The sequence below is a fragment of the Microcaecilia unicolor genome, chromosome 11 (assembly GCF_901765095.1).
Source record: "Microcaecilia unicolor chromosome 11, aMicUni1.1, whole genome shotgun sequence".
Taxonomy (NCBI): Eukaryota; Metazoa; Chordata; class Amphibia; order Gymnophiona; family Siphonopidae; genus Microcaecilia; species Microcaecilia unicolor.
The window spans coordinates 13,475,829-13,498,537 of NC_044041.1; the positions used below are offsets into that span (position 1 = coordinate 13,475,829).

Below are 22,709 nucleotides of genomic sequence, written 5' to 3' on the forward strand. Positions count from 1 at the left end.
CCCTCCAGCAGCCAAAAATGCACCCGATGGGGGGGGGGGGGGGGGGGGTGCAGGGGCGATCCGCCCCGGGTGGCAGCCGACCTAGCATCGCCAGTGCAACTTAGTAAGAAACAAACATCCTGTTTCTCGGTGAGGTGGGGGGGGGCAGTATGTGCCTGTTAAAAATTTAAAAAAGTACATGTCAAAAGAATGTGGATACTTTCATTTGAGCTGTGTGTAGGCACTCTCAAGTGCGCAGACTGGGCAGAGCAAGGTGAAGTAGTAATATGTGCTTATTTTCGTAAGATACTTAGAGGAAGTGCACAGATTTATACCAGGTATAAATAAATGTGTTTGAATTTGTGCACTACTGGGCCTGGTTCTGCGTGCTTATTTTATAAATAGCCTCCTATGCTGAGATAGGTGTTCTGTTATAAATTTAACACCCCCATGCCTCATACACGTACATACATACGTATGTCCAATGACATTTTATGCATTTAGAGCAGGTTTTACATATGGAAAAATCTTTACTTTGGCAGCATTAATGGGGTATTTTATAGACAGGACCTTCATCATCGGGCTTTATACCACATTTAAGCAAATTTTGTTCAGTGTGGTTTACTTTCCAAATGAAGCACCTAAGTCTGAAAAAAGGATAAGAATAAAGGTCTAACTTTCCTCTGACAGATGGCACCCTTGGTAGCAAGTTAGTGTCCTTAATCTTTCTGGTTATTGCCTCCTCCTGAGCTTCTTACCCACTGTGTATTTATTTATCATATTTGTATCCCGCACTTTCCCACTAAAAGCAGGCTCAATGCGGCTTACATAGTAATAGGTAACACAGAATTTTGTTATGTAAAGTAGGAAATTAAGTATAACATAATAGAAGGATGGATGGGTAGGTAGGTAGAGACAGGTGATAGAGAGAGGAGGGTAAGGTGGGAGATAGATTCTGTACAACCCCTCTGCATTACTTGAGGGTCTTTCATCCAAGTATTAGTCTGGCCTGATTTTCTTCTAGCTTCTTAGAGGTCACAGGATGAGAGAGCCCAAGGTGGTGTGCTATAAACAATATATACACTTCTGTTCTAGCCCAGGCTGTCATTCTGTTTCAGAAAATGAAATGTGCTGCTGGAATTCTCCACACTTGTCTTGTAATCTGTATTGGATCTGTGATGACAGGTTGCAAAAGAACTGCTCATGTTTGCCAGATCCTAGAAAAAGATGGAAATGGTAAACTTCAGTAGATGTCAGCAACATGGAGAGAACACAAATTAAAGGACCCATAGCTCCTTTCCCATCATGTTAGAAGGGAGGTGTTGGACAAGCCGACATCGTCCCACAGCTTCCTCTGTCTTTTATGAAGTAGGCTCACAGACCGAAGTCCCCTTAGTGTACAAATTTACTCCTGTTCTGAAGACGATGTAAATGTTGGACTGTACCTGCGTATTTTATAAAATACTAGTTAAAAAACGGGCGCTAGGATAATGATGATGTAATTGCAGTTATGTTGTTAACAGAACCATTATGAAAAATCAGGGTATATAATGAGTGTGTGTGTGAGGCAGTGTGTGGGCACTCCCTTCCACATCAATTCCTCCTTTTCCCATCAGTTGCGGGGACGGCCAAATTTCAAGGGGGGTGTTGGAGGTATAGCGACGGGGCAGTTGAGGACGTCCAAAATCTGGACGTTTCTGTGACGGGGCAGTTGAGGACGTCCAAAATTTGGACGTTTCTATGAGACATAATAGTATTCTTGGTCTTATTTACTATAACATCCTGTTTGCTTTTTTTGGCCGCTTCTGCACACTGGTCAGAAGATTTCAGCATATTGTCTACAATGACACCTAGATCTTTTTCTTGAGTGCTGACTCCTAGTGTGGACCCTAGCATCAGGTAACTATGATTCGGATTATTCTTGCCAATGCGCATCACTATGCATTTGTCCACATTAAATTTTATCTGTCATTTGGATTCCCAGTCTTCCAAATTCCTAAGGTAGCCCTGCAATTTTATCACAGTCCGCAAATGTTTTAACAACTTTAAATTTGCATATGACGGAAACCTATTCAGTCACCTCACTTGTTCCGTTTTCCAGATCATTTATAAATGTTAAATGGCACCAGTCCCAGTACAGATCCTTGCGACACTTCACTATTCACCATCCTCCTTTGAAAAAAAAATGACCATTTAACCCTACCCTCTGTTTTCTGTCCAATAACCAATTCCTAATCCAACAGAACATTGCCTCTGATCCCATGACTCTTCAGTTTTCATAGGAGTCTCTCATGAGAAACGTTGTCAAATGCTTTCTGAAGATCTATATACACTATACCAACTGGCTCACCTTTATCCACATGTTTATTCACGCCTTCAAAGAAATGAAGCAAATTGGTGAGGCAAGACTTCCCTTGGCTGAATCCATGCTGACTCTGTCCCATTAAACCATGTTTATCTATGTGTTCTGTAATTTTATTCTTTACTAGCTCTACCCGGCCACGCATTGCTGTGGCTCAGTCTGGTTAAATGGAAAAGAAAGAAAACAGGAAGCGCACGTTTTCTAATATGTTTAATTTCACAATGCTTGTGGGTACACAATAGTTTTTGTTCCATTGTGGGTGCAGAGATAGAGATTGTCTGGTTTGCCGACTGTAGAACATGCAACATATAATTGTCCATGTGAGAAGCAATCCGTGTGTAGATGTAAACGGGTGAATTCTAAAGATTGGCCCTGAGCTTTGTTGATGGTGATTGCAAACGCCAATCGAATTGGGAATTGCAATCTGTTAAATTGAAATGGCATATCTGTTGGAATCATAGGAATGCGAGGAATGAGGACATCTTGACCTTTGAAAGGTCCTGTCAAGATTGTTGCTTGTACGACATTGCTCATTAATTTTTTTTACTGCAAGCCGCGTGCGGTTGCAAAGCTTTGGCTGGTTGATATTTCGCAACATGATAATTGGCACGCCGATTTTCAATTGCAGTACGTGCGGTGGCAACCCTGGCAGATCGAGTGAATTGAAAAAGTCTGTTGGATAATTAAGCGCTTCATCTGCTTCCAGAACAGTGTCGACGGACTTGTATGTGAGTGGCTCGCTTTGAATGTTAGACTGAATAATATTGTTCAGTTCGTAGACGTCTTTGTTCTTGGCCGCAAGAATAGCTCGTTCACTCAGCGAATCGTGATTCTTATAATTGGTTTGAATATTGGGAAATACTTTTTCAACCAATTGTTCTTTTGAGGTCACTAAATTGCAGAAGTTATGAGGCAATGAAATTCGTCCTGAGGTCAGATCAACCGGCACCTTTCCGTTCCCAATTTTCAGCAATTGATGTGAGAATATCTGAGCTGATTGATCATTTTGCAGCTGGACACGCATATTTGTAGTTAAGTTTAACGTCTTTACGTGTTGCCACAAAGTAGAGTATTTTTGGCAAGCATTTATTTCGTCCGCTGGTGTCGATCGAGGAACTACAGGTAATGTTTGCCTGAAATCTCCTGCAAGCAATATTAATGTGTTCCCAAATGGTCTGATGTTTCCACGCAAATCTTGCAATGATCGATCAAGAGCCTCGAGCGATGTTTTTCGCTGTGCTGTTTCCTGGGCACGTATTTGAGCCATTCTTTGTTTCGCTCGTTCGCTAATGCCTGTTCTTCCTCAGTTTGATTTGCAATTGTAGGTATATAAAAACATGCGCGTATTCGAATACAACGTTGTGTTGAAATTTCAAAGCAATCGGTGAAGAACTTTCGGAGATTTAAGCCACTCTCAGCCTGTCGCGTTGATTCTGTTGAGAACGAAGCAGAGCTGAAGCTGCAGAAAGCGATCGCCGTGCTCGCAACCGTGCATCGTCAAGTCTGGCTGCACGTCGCTCTGCTGCTTCCTCGGCACATATTTGAGCCATTCTTTGTCTGTTTCACTCGTTTGGTGATGGCTGTTCTTCCTCAGTTTGATTTGCAATTACTCGTCGCACTGCTTCCGCTCCGCGAGTACGACAGCTGTGACATCTACATAATAGTAGGTATATAAAAACACGCGCTTATTCGAATGCAACGTTGTGTCCAAATTTGAAAGCAATCGGTGAAGAACTTTCGGAGATTTAAGATTTTGAACAAACGAACATTTACATTTTTATTTATATAGATAAATAGTTTTCACTATTTTACCTGGCATTGATGTCGGGCTTACTGGTCTGTAATTTCCCTTTGATAGTTAACACAGTAATCAGATTGCCCTAGTGACCTCTGAAGCTATTCTACGTTTCTCACAGTACTTGTTTTTGTTATTGTGTGTGTTTTTGGTTTGGTTTTTTTTTTAAATGAAGACTGAACTAGCCTCTGGAAGGCACAGCAGAGCCTATCTGTTAATACTGTGGCAGAAAGTTCAAGTTTAAAGCTATGAGGAAAGGGTTTTACACTATGGATGCTAGTTAATAAAATTTGCTTTTTAATATTCAAACTGTCGTTATCAATAAAACTAAAATTCATCTTGTATCCCCAGTCTCTAAATCACCAAAGCGCAGAGCTAAATAATGTTCACTTAACCAGAGAAATGTCCTCTTCTCTCAGAGCTTCTCTACAGAATCTCATTACAACCAGGGCTCTTTCATCATCTTTCAGATTCCAGGCAACACACCTGCACCTCTCTATACAGTGATACCTCGGTTTTCGTCGATAATCTGTCCGAAAACAATTGGCGAAAACCGAGGCAATTATTTCCATATGAATCAATGAGCAGGAGAACGCATGGGTCGCCCTTTGTTTTCGCAAAATTAGCAGCGAGGTCACATGGGCACGCCGACGAAATCCGAGACAAACTTTTTGCGGAAAAAATCGACGGAAACTGAAACCGACGATAACCGAAGTCAACGCAAACCGAGGTATTACTGTATAAGGTTCTCCTACTCCTGAACCCATTGCCCTTTATTGATTCCTTGTTCTCAGCACTGCTGTGCCCATTGTATTTCCCTAAACAATGCGAACAAATGCAGATGATAGGTAAGACTGCACTGGCGATGTCGACTGATTAGGAACAAATTAACATTTTCATCAGTGCAGAGTGAAAATTAATTCCCGTGGCAATGCTGTAATCATCTTCGTTCTGCAGGAGTGGGGAAGGAATTAATCTGAGACGAGAATGAAGTGTGTGTTTGTGGAGGGGAAATATGTATGCCTGCACTCCTTAGTATCCATCAGGGTAAGGTTAGTCCTAGGTGGCTGCATGACTGACTTGCCACTCCTTATCCTTTCCAAGGACTGTCCTGCATGGGGGAAGATTTTTTTTTTTTTTTTGGGGGGGGGGGATGATTCTTAATTTAATTCCTTAACAGAAAATAATTTGGTTTAAGCACTGTCAAAACTAAAGTTGTCCCTTTTAAAAAAAAAATGTCTTAATTTATTTCTTCTCTACTATGGCCCGAACAATTGAGGGTTTACCTGTGGAGGCTGGTAGGTGCTTTGACACCTAGTTTATCAAGGACCGAGGTCATGGATTTGATATACTACCTTTCTGTGGTATACGCAAAGTGATTTACATTTATAATATGTAGGTTCTTTCTCTGTCCATAGTGGGCACACATTATATGTTTCTGTACCTGGGGTTAAGTGACCTTCCCATTGTCTGCCCTTTAAGACCCCTTTGAACTAGTGTCAAGTGATTTCCTCTAGGTTCTTGGGTCTTCACTCCTAGTCCTCAAGAGCTGCCAGTGGGTCAGGTTTTCAAGATATTTCTAATACATTAAGTTTCTCCTATTTATTTTTGCAGTTTTTAATTCCTAAAGTAAAACACATTGATATAGACTTGTTACAAATTAAACCAATTATGGTCAAAATATTAAAAAATAACAAATGTGTCGGTCAGTATCATTTACATGATTATGGAGAAAAAAGATACTTTGTACAACCAAATTTATTCTGGTTTTGCTTTATTAATCTAATCCAGTAGTTTTCAACCCACTCCTTGGGACACACCTAGCCAGTAAGGTTTTCAGGATACCCACAGTGAGGCACCCGGACAAAATAGCCCGTAGCCCTTCACAAAAATAAGAAGAACATAAGCATTGCCTCAAGCCCAGTATCCCAACAGTGGCCAATCCAGGTCAGAAGTACCTGGCAAGATCCCAAATCAGTACAATACATTTTATGCTGCTTATTCTAGAAATAGGCAGTGGATTTTTCCAAGTCCATCTTAATAATGGCCTATGGATTTTTCTTTTAGGAAGATTTCCAAATCTTTTTTAAACCTTGCTAAGCTAACTGCTTTTACCACATTCTCTGGCAACGAATTCCAGAGTTTAATTTGCTACTCTTCAGTTTGTCAAATTGCCCCATTACATCTTCTAGGTTTACAGAGATTTGATTCAGTTTCTCTGACTCGTTAGCGTTAAATACTATTTCTGGCACCGGTATCACTCCCACATTTTCTGAAGCAAGACTGAAGCAAAGAATTAATTTAATCTCTCTGCTATGGCCTTTACCCCTCGGTCATCCTACAGTCCAAAACTATTGACTCTCTCCCTCTGGGGGGTCCAACATCTCTTCTCCCCCTCTATCCCCTACTCTCTCATTTGAGCTCTTTCTTCCTTCAACTCCCTCTCTAGTACATCATCTTTCTCTCTTCCCCCCCCCCCCCCCCCCCCCCAGTGTTCTGTCATCTGTGTCCTACAACTTTCTTTCCTGCATTCCGGCATCTCTCTCCCTTCCTCCCATTCCCATGGTCTGGAAATGCATCTCTTACCCTTGCTTCCCACTCACCTCCCAACATAGTCCAGCATGTCTCCCTCTTCCTCCTGCCTACCCTTTGTGGTTCAGTATCTCTTTTGCCCTCCCCCCCTCCCCCAGAGCAGTCCTCCAACTTTCCTGTGGTCCACTGGCAGCATGAACAAGCTGCTTCAGCTGGCCCCAGAAGTGTTCTTTCTATTATGTCCTGCCTACGTGGACATAGGAAGTTGTATCAGAGTAGGTGGGACACAACAGAGGGAATGCTACCGGGTTTGACACTGCTGGCGGCCTACAGTTGGAGGATCGTCAAGGGGACGGGCGAGAAAGATATTGGACCGCACAGGGCAGGCACGAGGAAGAGGGAGAGATTCCAGACAGTAAGCACTGAAACTGGGCTGGCAAAGGGGAGACGTACCTCAGCTCAAAGCAGCAGTGGACTCAGAAAGACAACACAGTTGCAGGAGCAGGTAAAACACTGGCTGTGGGTCTTTTTGTCAGGGGCCAAATTGTGGGCAGGCCCTCTTTTGTTAGAGGCTATTTTGTTGGGAGCTTTTTTTGTCTGTGTTTTTTTTTTTTTGTCGGGGCTATTTTGACCAGGTACCCCACAGTGAATACCCTGTTTCCCCGAAAATAAGACAGTGTCTTATATTAAATTTTGCTCCCAAAGATGCGCTAGGTCTTATTTTCAGGGGATGTCTTATTTTCGGGGAAACAAGGTAACATGATTGGATTATTGCAGTTCTTTACTCCAAGGATTACCTCAATATCAGCTGCAGAGGCTACAAGCTGTTCAAAATACCTTACTACAGTAAAATTGCAGCTTCTTAGAGAAAATGGCCACTGCAACTTTTAGCAGTAGCTTCCTAGAATTTCAGCAGCTTTTTTAATTTCACAGCAGCAGGACAAGAAGTCAGCATTAAGTAAATTAAGGGGAAGCCTTGATACAGCTTGGTGAAACATGAGTCGGCACAACAATCCCCCTACAACGAAAAAGAAGGAGACTGAGCAATACAGTGCACAGAATCTCCATTTACCTACCCTAAGATAAGTACAGCATTCTAAGTAAGCTTAGTCCTTAGGGTTCCTAATACCCCCTTCCATATCATCAAGCTGATCAATCCATAGACTGGTGGGTTGTGTCCATCTACCAGCAGGTGGAGATAGAGAGCAAACTTTTGCCTCCCTATATGTGGTCATGTGCTGCCGGAAACTCCTCAGTATGTTCTCTATCTCAGCAGGTGGTGGTCACACACAGCAGCAGCTCTGGCTAGGCCTCCAAGCCTAATCCTTAGGTTTTGTTGAGGCCTGGGGTTGAGGGCTCTTTTGAGCAAGTGCAAACCTGGTGGTGCCAGGTCCCTCCTTTTCTCCCCCCTCCCGCTGGCTCCGTTTAAAAAAAAAAAAAAAAAAAAAATTTTAAACGTCTTTAAAGGCGTTTAATTCGACGTTTCTTTAAACGTTCATTGCAGCTACTCACTGGGACACCAGTTCGTTACAGCTCGGAGCGGCAAGCAGGTAATTTTACCTTTTTATAGCGGGCAGGGGGTTCCCCGATTCTTCTCCTCGTGGCAATGGCGTCGGAGGGCGAGGGCGCAAAGGGTCGCTCCCCGGATCGCTGGAGCGCTTCTAGAGGGGATGCGGGGGTTTTACAACCTGATTCGCCCTTGATGGGTGATAGTTTAGTGACCGATGAATGTCCCGGTCGTTCCTCCGGCGTGGCGGTTTTTTCCCGCCATAAACGCCCATCCCCCGCTCCTCGCCTCCGCCATCTTGGCCGGCCACGCGGCTCGGACGGCTTCTTCGGGGCCGCCCTTGAGGTTGGAGACATTAATGCCATGAACGCCCTTAATGTGGGCGACGGCACAAAAGCGGCTAAAGTTAAGCGCCGTTCTTTCCGCGCGGCTCCTTCACGGAGTTTCGCGCCGGACGCCATTTTGGATGCGCAGCATGTCTCTCCCCCGCTATTGCGAGCGCCGGTTGAGAGTGCGTCTAGGGCTGTTGCCCAGGCTGCGGAAGTGCACAGTCTGGGGGGTTTCTCCCCTGAGTTTGTTTTGCTGCTGCATCAGGCTTTCCTCATGCAAAACGCTGCCCCTGCTCCCTCTTCTGATAAAGAGGTTGAGGTTCCCAGAGGTAAACGCCCTCGGGTTGATTTCCAGGCCTTGGAGGACTTTTGTCTCCTCCGATGTAGATGAGGGCAGCGTGTCTGAGGTCTCCCAACGATCCTTTGCGGATTCCTTGGAGGAGATAGATCCCCGCTCGGATGGAGCGGATGACCCCTCTGCAGCGCGGCTTTTTAGCCCAGAGGATTTGCCCAACCTGTTGTTACAGGCCATGGACACTTTGAAGATTTCCTCTCCGGAGGACGTCTCTCCCTCAGCCCCTGTTGGCTCTGCCATTATGCTGGGGACGAAGCGCCCGCCTAAAACCTTCCACGTGCATGATGCCATGCACACCTTAATTGCGGCTCAATGGGATGTCCCGGAAACGAGCCTTAAAGTGGCTAGGGCTATGTCCCGCCTCTATCCTTTGGCTGTGAGTGAACGTGAGGCCTATCTGTGGCCTACCGTGGATTCTTTAATCACTGCGGTGACTAAGAAAACGGCGTTGCCGGTGGAAGGTGGCACGGCCCTAAAGGACGCCCAAGACAGAAGATTGGAGGCGGCCTTAAGGTCGTCCTTTGAGGCAGCTGCTTTAAGTTTGCAGGCCTCAGTTTGCGGCTCCTATGTGGCCAGGGCGTGCCGGACTATGGTGCAGCGGGCTTCCCCCTCGGATCATTCCTTGAGGGCTGATTGGCCGGCCCTGGAATCGGGCTTAGCCTATTTGGCAGACTTGCTGTATGATGTCTGGAGAGCCTCAGCTAAAGGCATGGCTCAGACAGTCTCTGCGCGGCGGTGGCTTTGACTGAAACATTGGTCTGCTGACCACGCCTCTAAATCCCGCCCGGCTAGATTGCCTTTTAAAGGCAAGCTGCTCTTTGGGGTCGAGCTGGACAAAATCGTGACCGATCTCGGCACGTCTAAGGGCAAGAAAGTACCAGAGGTCAGGGCTCGGGTTAGTACTCGTCCCGATACCTCCAGAGGACGGTTGCAGGAAGCCCATCGGTACCGCCCGGGCAAGTCGGGTTCCACTGCCCCCTCTTCCTTCAAGAGGAATTTCTCCCCCAAGCAGCATTCCTTTCGCAGAGACCGCCGTCCCGGAGGTGCTCCCTCCGGTCCTCCCCCAGGGTCTCGTACCCAATGACGGGGCCTTGGTCCACGCCCCAGTGCAGATTGGAGGACGGCTGTCCTCGTTTCTGGGCGAGTGGACCACTATAACTTCAGACGCGTGGGTGCTGGAAGTCATCAGAGACGGCTACAAGCTAGAGTTCTGCCAACCCTTAAGAGACGGGTTTGTACTCTCTCCCTGCAAGTCTCCGGTCAAGCTGTGGTAGTGCAGCAGACCTTGGACAACCTGATCCGCCTGGGTGCGGTCGTTCCGGTGCCAAAAAATCAGATTGGCAAGGGACGTTACTCCATTTACTTTGTGGTTCCAAAGAAAGGAGGTTCTGTCCGGCCTATCCTCGACCTCAAAGGGGTCAATCGGGCCTGGAAAGTGAGGCACTTTCGCATGGAGACTCTCCGCTCTATTATAGCGGCAGTGAAGGCAGGAGAGTTCTTGGCTTCCTTGGACATCAAGGAAGCGTACCTGCATATTCCCATCTGGCCTCCTCTCCAACGCTTTCTGCGTTTTACAGTCCTGAGACGACACTTCCAGTTCAGAGCCCTCCCTTTCGGGTTGGCTACTGCTCCGCGGACCTTTTCCAAAGTAATGGGGGTCATAGCGGCCTTCCTGCTAAAGGAAGGAGTACAAGTCCATCCTTATCTGGACGACTGGTTGATCCGAGCCCCCTCTTATGCAGAGTGCGGCGAAGCTATGGACCGGGTAGTTGCTCTTTTGAGCTCCCTGGGATGGATCATCAACTGGAAGAAGAGCCAGCTGCGCCCGACTCAGTCCCTGGTGTATCTGGGAGTTCGATTCGACACCCAAGTGGGCAGAGTGTTCCTGCCAGACAATCGGATTGTCAAGCTTCAGGCTCAGGTGGACTAGTTCCTAGTAGCCTCTCCTATTCGGGCTTGGGACTACGTGCAGCTGTTGGGCTCTATGACGGCCACGATGGAAGTAGTGCCCTGGGCCAGGGCTCATATGAGACCACTACAGCTATCTCTGCTGCTGCGCTGGACTCCGATGTCGGAGGATTATGCTGTGCGCCTTCCCGTGGACCCAGCAGTGCGCAAGGCGTTGAGCTGGTGGACGCAGACAGACAAGTTGTCTGCAGGATTGCCTCTGGTGACCCCGGAGTGGATTGTCGTCACGACAGACGCCTCTTTGATGGGCTGGGGAGCCCACTGCTTGGGAAGGACAGCGCAGGGGCTCTAGTCTCCTGCAGAGGCAAGTGGTCTATCAACCTCCTGGAACTCAGAGCCATTTGGTTGGTGTTATTGGAGTTTCATCCCGGTACTGGTGTTGAAGCCTGTACGGGTCCTGTCGGACAATGCCACGGCTGTGGCCTATATCAACCGCCAGGGAGGTACCAAGAGCGCCCCTCTAGCCAAGGAGGCTATGAGTCTTTGCCAGTGGGCGGAAGCGAACCTGGAGCAGCTTTCAGCGGCCCACATTGCCGGAGTCATGAATGTCAAGGCGGACTTTCTCAGTCGCCATACCTTGGAGCCCAGAGAGTGGCAACTATCTGCTCAGGCGTTCTTGGACATCACGAAGCGCTGGGGCCAGCCGAGCCTAGATCTGATGGCGTCATCGGCCAATGGCCAAGTGCCGCGCTTTTTCAGCAGAGGACGGGACCCTCGATCCCTGGGAGTAGATGCTCTTCTCCAGTGGCCGACACAAGAGCTCCTCTATGTGTTCCCGCCCTGGCCCATGTTGGGCAGGGTGCTAGACCGGGTGGCAAAGCATCCCGGCAGGGTAATCCTGGTGGGTCCGGATTGGCCCAGACGTCCCTGGTATGCGGACTTGTTCAGGCTCTCAGTCGACGATCCTCTGCGGCTGTCAGTGGAGCAGGGCCTGTTACATCAGGGTCCCGTGGTGATGGAGGATCCCTCTCCCTTTGGTCTTACGGCCTGGCTATTGAGCGGCAGCGTCTGAGGAAGAAGGGCTTCTCAGACAAGGTCATCGCCACTATGCTGAGAGCGAGGAAGCGCTCTACTTCTACTGCTTACGCCAGGGTTTGGCGTATCTTTGCAGCATGGTGTGAAGCAGGCTCACTTTCTCCCTTCACTGCTCCAATTTCTTCAGTGTTGGCGTTCCTGCAAGAAGGTCTGGAGAAAGGCCTGTCGCTCAGTTCCCTTAAAGTCCAGGTAGCGGCTCTGGCTTGCTTCAGGGGCCGCCTGAAGGGTGCTTCCCTGGCTTCGCAGCCAGATGTGGTGCGCTTTCTCAAGGGAGTTAATCACCTGCGCCCTCCTCTGCACTCAGTGGTGCCTGCGTGGAATCTCAACCTGGTGCTAAGAGCATTGCAGAAGCCGCCTTTGGAACCCTTGTCGAGGGCATCTCTGAAAGACCTGACGTTGAAAGCAGTCTTTTTGGTGGCTATCACTTCAGCCAGAAGAGTTTCCGAGCTCCAGGCGCTCTCATGTCGAGAGCCTTTTCTGCAGTTCACTGAGGCAGGAGTGACTATTCGCACAGTGCCTTCCTTCCTGCCCAAGATTGGTTCTCGCTTCCATGTGAATCAGCAGCTCTGTCTCCCTTCCTTTCGTAGGGAGGACTACCCAGAGGAGTACTCCGCTCTTGAATATCTGGATGTGAGACGAGTCATCATCAGATACTTGGAAGTGACCAATGATTTCCGGAAATCGGATCATCTGTTTGTCCTGTTTGCAGGTCCTCGTAAGGGTCTGCAGGCTGCTAAGCCTACAGTGGCAAGATGGGTCAAGGAAGCCATTGCAGCGGCTTATGTGGCCGCGGGGAAGGTGCCGCCTATCCAGCTGAAGGCTCACTCCACGAGAGCTCAGGCGGCCTCGATGGCAGAGGCCGGATCCGTCTCCTTGGAAGAGATATGCAAGGCGGCAACGTGGGCTTCGGCTCATACATTCTCCAAGCATTACCGTTTGACTGTGGCTGCACGGGCGGAGGCCCGGTTTGGAGCTTCAGTGTTGAGGTCAGGGATTTCTATGTCCCGCCCTGGGTGAGTACTGCTTCGGTACATCCCACCAGTCTATGGATTGATCAGCTTGATGATATGGAAGGTAAAATTATGTATAATCATACCTGATAATTTTCTTTCCATTAATCATAGCTGATCAATCCATAGCCCCTCCCAGATATCTGTACTGTTTATATTCTGGTTGAATTTTAGGTTCAAGTTTAGCCTTCAGTTACTTCAGGAGGACTTTGTGTTCAAGTTCTTCTTTCACTTGGATTCTTCAAGAGTTGAGACGAGTTTGTGTTACAGTGAGCTGCTGCATTCCTCTCCCCTCCGTTTTACGGGGCTGGATTGAGACATAAATTCTGCCGGCACTCCCTCCCGCTTCGTGCGGCTGTAGGGCAGCTTTGTACCCCTCCCGCTTCGGCGGTGTTAGGGTCAGTCAGCTCCTCCCGCGGTTGCGGTTGCAGGATAAGCCAGATCCCCCCGCATCGGCGGGTTTGGTGTCCCTCCCCCGCTCCGCGGGGATGAGCTGGACGGATTCCCCTCCCCCACTTGTGTGGGGATGAGCTGGGTTAATTCCCCTCCCCCGTTTCGGCGGTGGTGAGCTGGGCAGAGTGTCCCTTCGTGGGTGTAATTCTCTAAGTGCTGAGTCCTGCGGATGGAGCTTTGATATCGACATACTGAGGAGTTTCCGGCAGCACATGACCACATATAGGGAGGCAAAAGTTTGCTCTCTATCTCCACCTGCTGGTAGATGGACACAACCCACCAGTCTATGGATTGATCAGCTATGATTAATGGAAAGAAAATTATCAGGTATGATTATACATAATTTTACCTTCTCTCCCTTCCTCCCCATGTACCTTCTGTTGGGACACTCACCCAGTTTTAAAGATGTCAGGAGGCTGCCGAACGTCTGTGGGGAAGGGCAGCGGCGGCTTGACTTCAGCCTTTCCCTTCAATGTCCCGCCCTCACGGAAACAGGAAATACCTCATCAGAGGAAGGCGGGACACTGTCGGGAGAGACTGGACTCGAGCTGCCGCAGCGACTTAAAATAACAGCTGAGTTTTAAACGCAGGGCGGTGTGTCCGGAACGGAATGGAAGGTAATATGTCGCGGAGTTGAGGGCGGGCTCAGCTGGGGGGCGGGAGGCAGAAGATACAATTTGGAGCAAGGTCTTACTTTCGGGGGAGGCCTTATATTTAGCAATTCAGCAAAACCTCTACTAGGTCTTATTTTCAGGGGATGTCTTATTTTCGGGGAAACAGGGTATGCCTTAGATAATTTGCATATTCATTGTGCATATTCTGAAAACCTGACTGGCTGGGTGTGTCCGAAGGGAAAACCCCTGATCTAATCTCTGGTATTTCTTACTCGCCTTATCCCAAAAATAGGTCCAAAATTGGTTACACTAAAGAAAATAGTAAATACACTGGTTAAAAAAAAAAAAATCCGAAGAGCAAAAAATAAAATATACAAAATAATAAGTAAAACAATGATTCCAGATACGTAAAAAAAATCAAATCTATGTCTAAACTACACATTGAGGACCTGTTTTTACTAAAGCTTAGCACACGCTAATTGCTAAGAAGCCCATTTTATACCTGTAGGGCTTCTTAGCATTTAGCACATGCTACTTCCATTAGCACACGCTAAGCTTTGGTAAAAGGGCCCCTTAAAAAGAAAAAAAAAAAGCTTTTAACTGGCTCTGAGATAAAAAGTAAGTAGATTCTACTGTAATACAATTTAATAATTTTAGATAGTGAGACGTAGGGGTTCTTTTATTAAGGTGCACTTAACAGATTTAGCACACGCTAAATAAGACACCCATAGGAGCATAATGGGCATCATATCATTTAGAGTATGCTAATCATTAGCATGCACTAAATCCTTTAGCGCACCTTAGTAAAAGTCAGGTGAGTAAAAATAATTGTAATATTTTGTTCCCATCCATGTTCAGAGACCTTTCTGAAGTCTGTCCATGGACCCAACTTATGAACCCCTGCTATAGTTGAATTGTGAAAAACAATATTTTCTCTGATTTTTTTTTTTCTTTTTTCCAATCTGCTGGTTGTTACTTTCATGGAATATTAACCATTCTGCCACTTTTGTCATATCTCCTTTCAGTTTTGTTTAGGCTTTAACTTGTTTCTCTCTCTCTCTCTCTCTCTCACTCTCAAATGGGAGCCAGCCATTAATTCTCATTAGCATTTTGTTACTTCTCTGAACCTGTTTTAGTTTTTCTGTATCCTTTCTGAGAAAATCCAGATGCTACAAACTCCTTAACAGTATTCTGATGTTTACTGTATTTCTGCTTTAAGAGGCAGCGGCACGGAGGACCTGAATTTTGATTCACAGATCATATCATATATATGTGCACCTTAGGTATGCTGGGATGCTGTGGAGGCAGCGTTCATAGTCCTGGGGTTCGTGTGAGAGATTCCACTCGTTGCACAACAGTGACAGCAAGAACAAAGTATAAAGAGTTGCCCTACTGGGTCAGACAATGTCTGTCTAGCCTGCTTTCCTGTTGCCAGTGATGTGAGCTGCTAGGCAGCCGTCTATACTACATAAATACATAAGTGTTGCTATACTGGGTCAGACCAAAGGCCCATCAAGCCCAGCATCCTGTTTCCAACAGTGGCCAATCCAGGTCACAAATAGCTGGCAATATCCCCCAAAAAGTACAAAAAAAATTTATGGTGCTTATCCCAGAAATATTTTCCCCAAGTCCAATTTAATAATGGTCTGTGGACTTTTCCTTTAGGAAGCTGTCCAAACCTTTTTTTTTTAAACTCTGCTAAGCTAACCACCTTTACCACATTCTCTGGCAACGAATTCCAGAGTTTAAGTACACGTTGAGTGAAGAAACATTTTCTCCAATTTGTTTTAAATTTACTACTTTGTAGCTTCATCGCATGCTCCCTAGTCCTGGTATTTTTGTAAAGCGTAAACAGACGCTTCACGTCTACCCGTTGCACTCCCGCTCTTTGCGCAACTAACTCACAGCCTCTACAGCCTGCCAGCTAGACAGCTTCTACTACAAGCTCTCAGCTACAGCCTATCCTGCCTTCCCAATCTGGGTCATGAGGCAGCCCGCTGTAAGCTCTTTACTGCTTGCAGTCTATATTGTTTCTCTACGGCTATTACAGAGACATGTGCAGATAACACTCAGACATTTAATATAGCTAAAATAACTTCTGTTTTATTTTCATACTGTAGATTGATGTATCTCATATGGCTGGCAGGCCGTTGAGGCTGTGGGTTAGTTGCGTGCAGAACTCACAGTATAGGCGGCTGCCTAGCGGTTCACACCACAAAGTCCCAAGAATAGCATGATTTCATTCTTCTAAAAATTTTTTTTTCTTGTTAATCTCAGCCAGACATAAGCTGGCCTTGAACAGTGACCTTTGGGTTAGAAAGTACCTGTCTCCCAGGAGTTGCTATTCTGCCTCTCGGTGCCTCTAGATGGGCACATTCAGGGGTTCTTTTACTAAAGGTTAGCTGGAGTTATCTGCAACAAGATCCATAGGAATAAAATGGACCCTGCTGCAGATAACTCGAGCTAATCTTTAGTAAAAGACCCCTTCAGGTACCAAAATGGCAAGGTTCTGGAGGGAGCCAAAATGTCGTTTCTGCCTGAGAATGGTTTCTGCGATGACTGGTCGAAGTTTGGAGGGGGATATAAAATGAAGGTAAAACATCCTTAGTGGTTTTCGGACGAAGGCTTGTGGTGCTGTCGCCAGGGCCGGTCTTAGGGCGAGGCGACTGCATAGGGCCTTGTGCTCAAGGGGGCCCCGCGCAGCGCGCCTCCGCCCTGCCCACGACTGCCCGAGATCCAGTCCCCCTCCCTCTGAATTTTAAAAGTTACCTCATCGGGTTACAGGCAGCGGCAGGAGTGAAAAGCGTGCGAGCTGCTCGGCGCTTCAGGAGCCTTCCCTCTCTCAGCTCTGGCCCCGTCCTCGTGGAAACAGGAAATGAGGGCAGGACCAGAGCTGAGAGAGAGAAAGGAAGGCTCCTGAAGCGCCGAGCAGCTCGCACGCTTTTCACTCCTGCCGCTGCCTGTAACCCGACGAGGTAACTTTTAAAATTCAGAGGGATGGGGACTGGAGCTTGGAGGGAGGCCTTGGAAGGAGGGGGGCCTTGGCGCTGGGAGGGAGGGAGGCCGGCCAGCCTTGGCGCTGGGAGGGAGGGAGGCTGTCCTTGGAGCTGGGAAGGAGGGAGGGAGGGAGGCCGGCCTTGGAGCTGGGAAGGAGGGAGGCCTTGGAGCTGGGAAGGAGGGAGGAGCCCTGGAGCTCGGAGGGGGCCGGAGCCATGGAGCTGGGTGGGTGGGAGGGAGGGGGCCCTGGAGCTCGGAGGGAGGGGGGTGGTCCGGGAGCTCGGAAGGGATGGCCTGGGAGCTCGGAGGGAGGGGTGGCCGGCCCTGGAGCTAGGGTGGGGGCAGAGCTAGGGTGGGGCCCCATCAAATTGGTCTGCACAGGGCTCCACACTTGCTAAGACCGGCCCTGGCTGTCGCACAACAGAGGCTGGTCCTGATTTGCATTGGAAGCCAAAAGGAGCAGTAGGGTACAACTGGGCCAAAAGGGGGGGGGGGGGGGGGGGGGGGGGTGGACAGACTGGAATAAACCTGTCAGAAAGGGAGTATAAGAAAGCCCATGGCTGTACTAAATTAGTGTGTTATCTGAGGATTAGAAGTACCCTGGTCAAATCAGGATATTCTCTGAGGAAACGCTGGTTTTCTGTACTGTTCGTGCACATGATTTTACTGGATGTAGGAAGACAGATGGACAAAACAATTAGGTCAGTTTTATCGCATAGAGAGAGAACTGGTGAAATTGTCAGATTGGCCACACTGACCCTGAAGTCACATAAGCTTCAACTGCTCCCTTGTTCCTTTAATTTTCTGTTGTGAAACTAATCTTTGCATCTCCTCGTTAAAGGTAGTTTTCTAGCTCTGGTAATATGTGATACATGTATTGTTCCTGTTAACATGCATTCAGAACAGAATGTCTGATTTTGTTGCCCGTTTTGCATGATATAATTTGCATTGCAATTAGATGTTGAGGGCATTTATATCTACCTGCTTTGTCACTAGCCTCATAGGTGGTGTTTTTCTGTTTGTCTTCATAAAACTTAGAATAGCTCAGATGTATCCATCCCGCATACAATATCTGTGACCTGAACTGTAGTCTCATCCCTGGAGACTTAGCCTCATTGGCATTACTTTTCCCTATATGCTACTATGTATTCGTCCCAGAGTTGTATTCTCTTTTCCGGAACCTTTTCAGCTTCCTTGTCCCTACTGTCACTCTATTTTCCTCTCTGTATATATTCCCGGAGTTGGTACTCTCCTCTCCGGAACCTGTAAGCCACATTGAGCCTACTGCTGTGCGGGAAAATGTGGGATACAAATGTAATAAATAAATTTGAGAAGCAGAGGGACAGCTGTTTATTGGGAAATCCTGAAGTCCAAAAAGAAAAAAAGACAATCCCACAAAAAAACCTACAAGGAGCAAAACACAGGGTGGGAAAGACTGGAACATGGAACTTGGACTCAGGTTAAATCTGATCGTAAGCATTTGCTGGAGCATAAGATACAGACTCAGAATTGACTGATTGAGTCCGAGTTCTGTGCTCCAGTTCACGACCAGATTTGACTGATTTTTAACATCTTTGAATCATCGCTTTGGTCTTTCCCACCCTATGTTTTGCTCCTTATTGGAAGATCCTGAACAGCTGTCTTGGAAATGGTTAAAATGCGGAGTTCACACCGCCACACTTGGTAACAGTTCTGGTCCCCTATCCTGCTCTAGTGGCTTTTCCTTTGACCTGCAGCTGTGAACTCACTTCTGAACTGGGGGTGGAAAGGGCAGTGGTGTAGCTAGTTTGCGGCGTAGATTTGCCCCTGGACCCCCCTGCCAACGACCCTCTCGACCCCCCTCCCGCCGCCAACCCGCTGTCGCCTACCTTTGCTGGTGGGGGACCCCCGAGGTTCTCTTCTTCCCAATCCCGCGCAAGGCTTCGTTCTAGTCGTCAGACTCACAAAAACAGAACGAAGCCTTGCGCCGGAAGAAGCGGACCTCGCTGGCTGATCTGCAGGGCTTCGTTCTGTTTCTGGGAGCCTGACGTCCTGCACTTACAACGTGCAGGACGTGAGACTAGAACAAAGCCTTGTGTGGGATTGGGAAGAAGAGGACCTCAGCTGGCGGGGGTTGGGGTCCCCCGCCAGCAAAGGTAGGCGATGGCGGGTTGGCGGCGGGAGGGGGGTCGAGAGGGTCGTTGGCAGGGGGCGGGGTCAGCAATGGGAGGGGGGTCGGCGGCACCGTGAGGGGGGGGCTAAAATGTGCCCCCTCCTGCCGAAGTCTGGACCCCCCCTCCCGCCGAAGTCTGGCTACGCCCCTGGGAAAGGGGATGTAGATGCAAGATTATAATAGAGGAACGTTGTCTTGGGTGGAGAGGTAGTGGCACATAATGGTTTATTATGAAGTAGTGAGAGCACCAAAAAACTCTAGTGCATTTACACATTAACAACTCACTCTCCTGTGCAATACAAGGCCCTGGATTATGTAAAGGCTGTAATACCTTTTAGCTAGAATTAATTCCAGCCAGCAAATGCTTGTATCTGACCTGGTATTTCCATTCTTAACCAAAGCTGACCCTCCTTTAAAAAAGATGAATTGTGTCACCCTAATGTCCTGAGGATTTCATTACCCACATTTTTCTCACTGTTGAGGCTCTGTTGCAGGTTAAAGGCTTCCTGGCATTTATTTTCTCTTAGAAGGGGGTCAAAACACATGCTGTTGCCAGACATCTGGGTGATAGATTCTTTTTTTTTTTTTTTTTTTAAGCAGTTGGAATACAGCAGTGCATTGAAGCTGTCCCTTGTGGCAGGCTGGCAATTAAAGTGGCGGAACAGGGGCATCAGGACTTGAAAAAAAGAATAAAACTGCTGTCTTTTTTTTTTTTTTTCTGATCTATTGTAGCTCACTCTTCAGAGCACCAAATCGCGAGTGGCCTTCTTTGAAGAGTTGTAGGTTGGAGTCCTCTGACCCTGAGCACTGCTCTGCTCCCATTCGACTTCTTTGAACAGTCACGCCCTTGCCAGGATCAGAGACCTTGCCCACCTGGTCGAGATTGCTTCCACTCAGAAACACACTCCATGCGGGGCAGATGGCTCCTCCTGCATTACCAAGCTCCGGGGCTGATCAGGTGCTGCCAGATAACCTCCTGTTTATCTCCCTGAATCTGTATTTGTTACCTTGTCAATTTACTGTCTCTGCATAGTGCATAGCTGCATATTTGTGATGACACATGATGACTGCTGCTTAAGCCATGGTCCCATTTTCATGTCGTTTGGTATCTCCTGCATATTTTAGTTCTGTGTGTTCCTGTCGTGCACCTACTACCCTCTGCAGATGTGTCAGCAGCTGTACTGCTCTGTTCCCTAAGCAAGAAGGGAGGGAGGGAAAGCAGAGCAGTACGTGGAGTACAGCTAAGAGACTGTTTTGGAATCGGCTTCCTGAAACTGCTGCTGAGCATTTGCAGTATGAGTGAACAGGAGGGCCTGCCCATGGTGCACAGACGGTGTTGCTGAATGCCAGCAGAGCATGCTACACTTTTTTGGCAGATCTCACAGGCAAAGATTGAACCTCTCGCTGCACAGGGGAGACATGCAGATTGCAAGTGCTGTAAGAAATAGGAGATTGCACTGGAAACAAGCAAGATTCCCCCCCCCTCCATCTTTGAGACAGGAGAGGACTGTTGATCAGGTCTTGGGCTGCTAGGTTCCAAGTAGCACTTGGCAGAAGAAAACGTGTGTATCCTTATAAACTGTTGCAAAGACATTTCTGTTAACTGTTGACTGCTTGGAACGACGGAGTGACATTTAAACACTAATGATCCTGAAACTGTCTCACTAGCAATTGACGTATACTGTTTGAAAGCTCTGGCATACAGGGCTACATTTTTCAGATAAATGGTTCCAAAGCCATACTTGTTTTAAAATGTATTTGAAAATCCCTGCCTCGGACAATGTATTTAAGGATTGGGTTTGTAGCCGTAGCAGGGAGAAGGACCTGTCATCCTGTGGTCCTGTACTGAAAGGTGGACTGCTTGTGGATATGTATCAGTCTAGTCTTGCAGCTGGGATCACACAAAAAAACCCAACTTTTAATGTTGTGGGTTTTATACCTTGATCAGTAGAGGCCAGTATTAAGTCCTTCATCCTCAAAGATTCACCATATGAAAAGTATCTTATAGACTATATAATGCCACTGCTTTTTTTCCCCCCTTCCCTATTTTAAACACTCCACAACCTCCAAGCCAAGCTGGAAGATGCATATAGAAATGTCTTTTCCAGTCCCCCCCCCCCCCCCCCCCCCAATGTCATGCCACGGTGTGCTCTGGCAATTCTTCTCAACCCTCTCCTGGAGGCACACCTAGCCAGTCAGGTTTGCAAGATTACTGCAATGAGTATACATGTAAGATACATTTGTATATATTGGACATATATATACAACCGGTGGAGGTTGTGGAATCGAGGACTGTTCCAGAATTGAAAAAGGCAAGGGATAAGCATGTGGGATCGCTTAGGAAAAGGAAGTTAGGGGTTACAGAGGGTGGGCAGACGGGATGGGTCATATGGCCTATATCTGCCGTCATCTGTCTATATAAAAGGCAACCCCAATGTTCTGAAGCCTCCACGGAAGTTGAGGCGCCCGAGATATCCGGTGTGCACTGGAGTGTCTGCACCGCCCTCGCGTCAAAACGTCATGACGTTGAGGGCGGAGCTATGACACTCGACCAGGGCCGAAAAGGAAACGCCATAGCGAACAAGGCAAGTAGCTCCGAGGGACGGAGGGAGGGGGCCTTTTGCTAGCGCCCGTTTCATTCCGCTCAGAAACGGGCATTTTTTCCTAGTATTTCTATATTTGGTGTGGTAATCCTGCAATTCTGATTAGCTTGGTGTGCTTCCAGGAGAAGTTTGAGAAGCTCTAAGCTCAGGCCCTCTTCTCATAAGTACATACATAATTACATAAGTAATGCCTCACTGGGAAAAGACCAAGGGTCCATCGAGCCCAGCATCCTGTCCACGACAGCGGCCAATCCAGGCCAAGGGCACCTGGCAAGCTTCCCAAACGTACAAACATTCTATACAGGTTATTCCTGGAATTATGGATTTTTCCCAAGTCCATTTAGTAGTGGTTTATGGACTTGTCCTTTAGGAAACCGTCTAACCCCTTTTTAAACTCTGCCAAGCTAACCGGTGGAACAGCCACTGGTAGCCATCAGCTTTTCTCCTGGCATGTGTCCTAAGACTGCTGCCTACCCACTGTGCCATGCACGATAGCATTTAACAAACCTTCACGTTTAAGGGCGCACCCTCTGCTGACAAGCGAGCTTTCCTCTTTCTTAAAGATGTTGTATTTTAAAAGCTGTTGAATTTTTGCCATATGCCTCTGCTTATTCATTATTTATGCATTTGTGAACACTTTTAAGTCAAAGTGCTGTAGGTCGTTATTTATCGTAACCGTAGAACAACATCCATTTAAATAAGTAGCAGAAGCAGCAGCTGTGCGTTAAAGCAAGAGCTCGCTGAAGGTCGTACATCTTTGGAACGAGAGTCCAAGTCGTCAGGCTTCGTAGCTCTAAGACTTGACTGTAGTCTGTGTCAGTGCAGATCCCCAGGTCTTGGCTGTTAGAGGTGAGGCAGCTGTTTGCTAGGACTTCACCATAAGTATATCTCAGAGTCCCTCATTTCCTTTTTGTGACTAAGAATAATGATTATATATAATGCTGACAACGTAGGCCGGATAGGTCACGTTAAATGGTTATAAGGTTGTTTTCCCCAAGCTGCCTACAAGTTAGAAACG

At 47.4% G+C, this 22,709-nt stretch overlaps 1 protein-coding gene across 2 annotated transcripts in view; it reads left to right on the forward strand.

The window, feature by feature from the left end:
- Window positions 1-21,425, forward strand: part of NF2 (neurofibromin 2) — an 88,706-nt gene extending 67,281 nt beyond the window's left edge. For both annotated transcript variants that reach the window (XM_030218976.1, XM_030218975.1), the window contains one exon: window positions 19,821-21,425. Coding sequence is in view for 1 of the 2 variants with exons in the window: in XM_030218975.1 (XP_030074835.1) it covers window positions 19,821-19,871 (51 nt within the window). In the remaining variant the exon portion in view is untranslated. The remainder of the gene's footprint in view (window positions 1-19,820) is intronic.
- The last annotated feature ends 1,284 nt before the right edge of the window (window positions 21,426-22,709 follow it).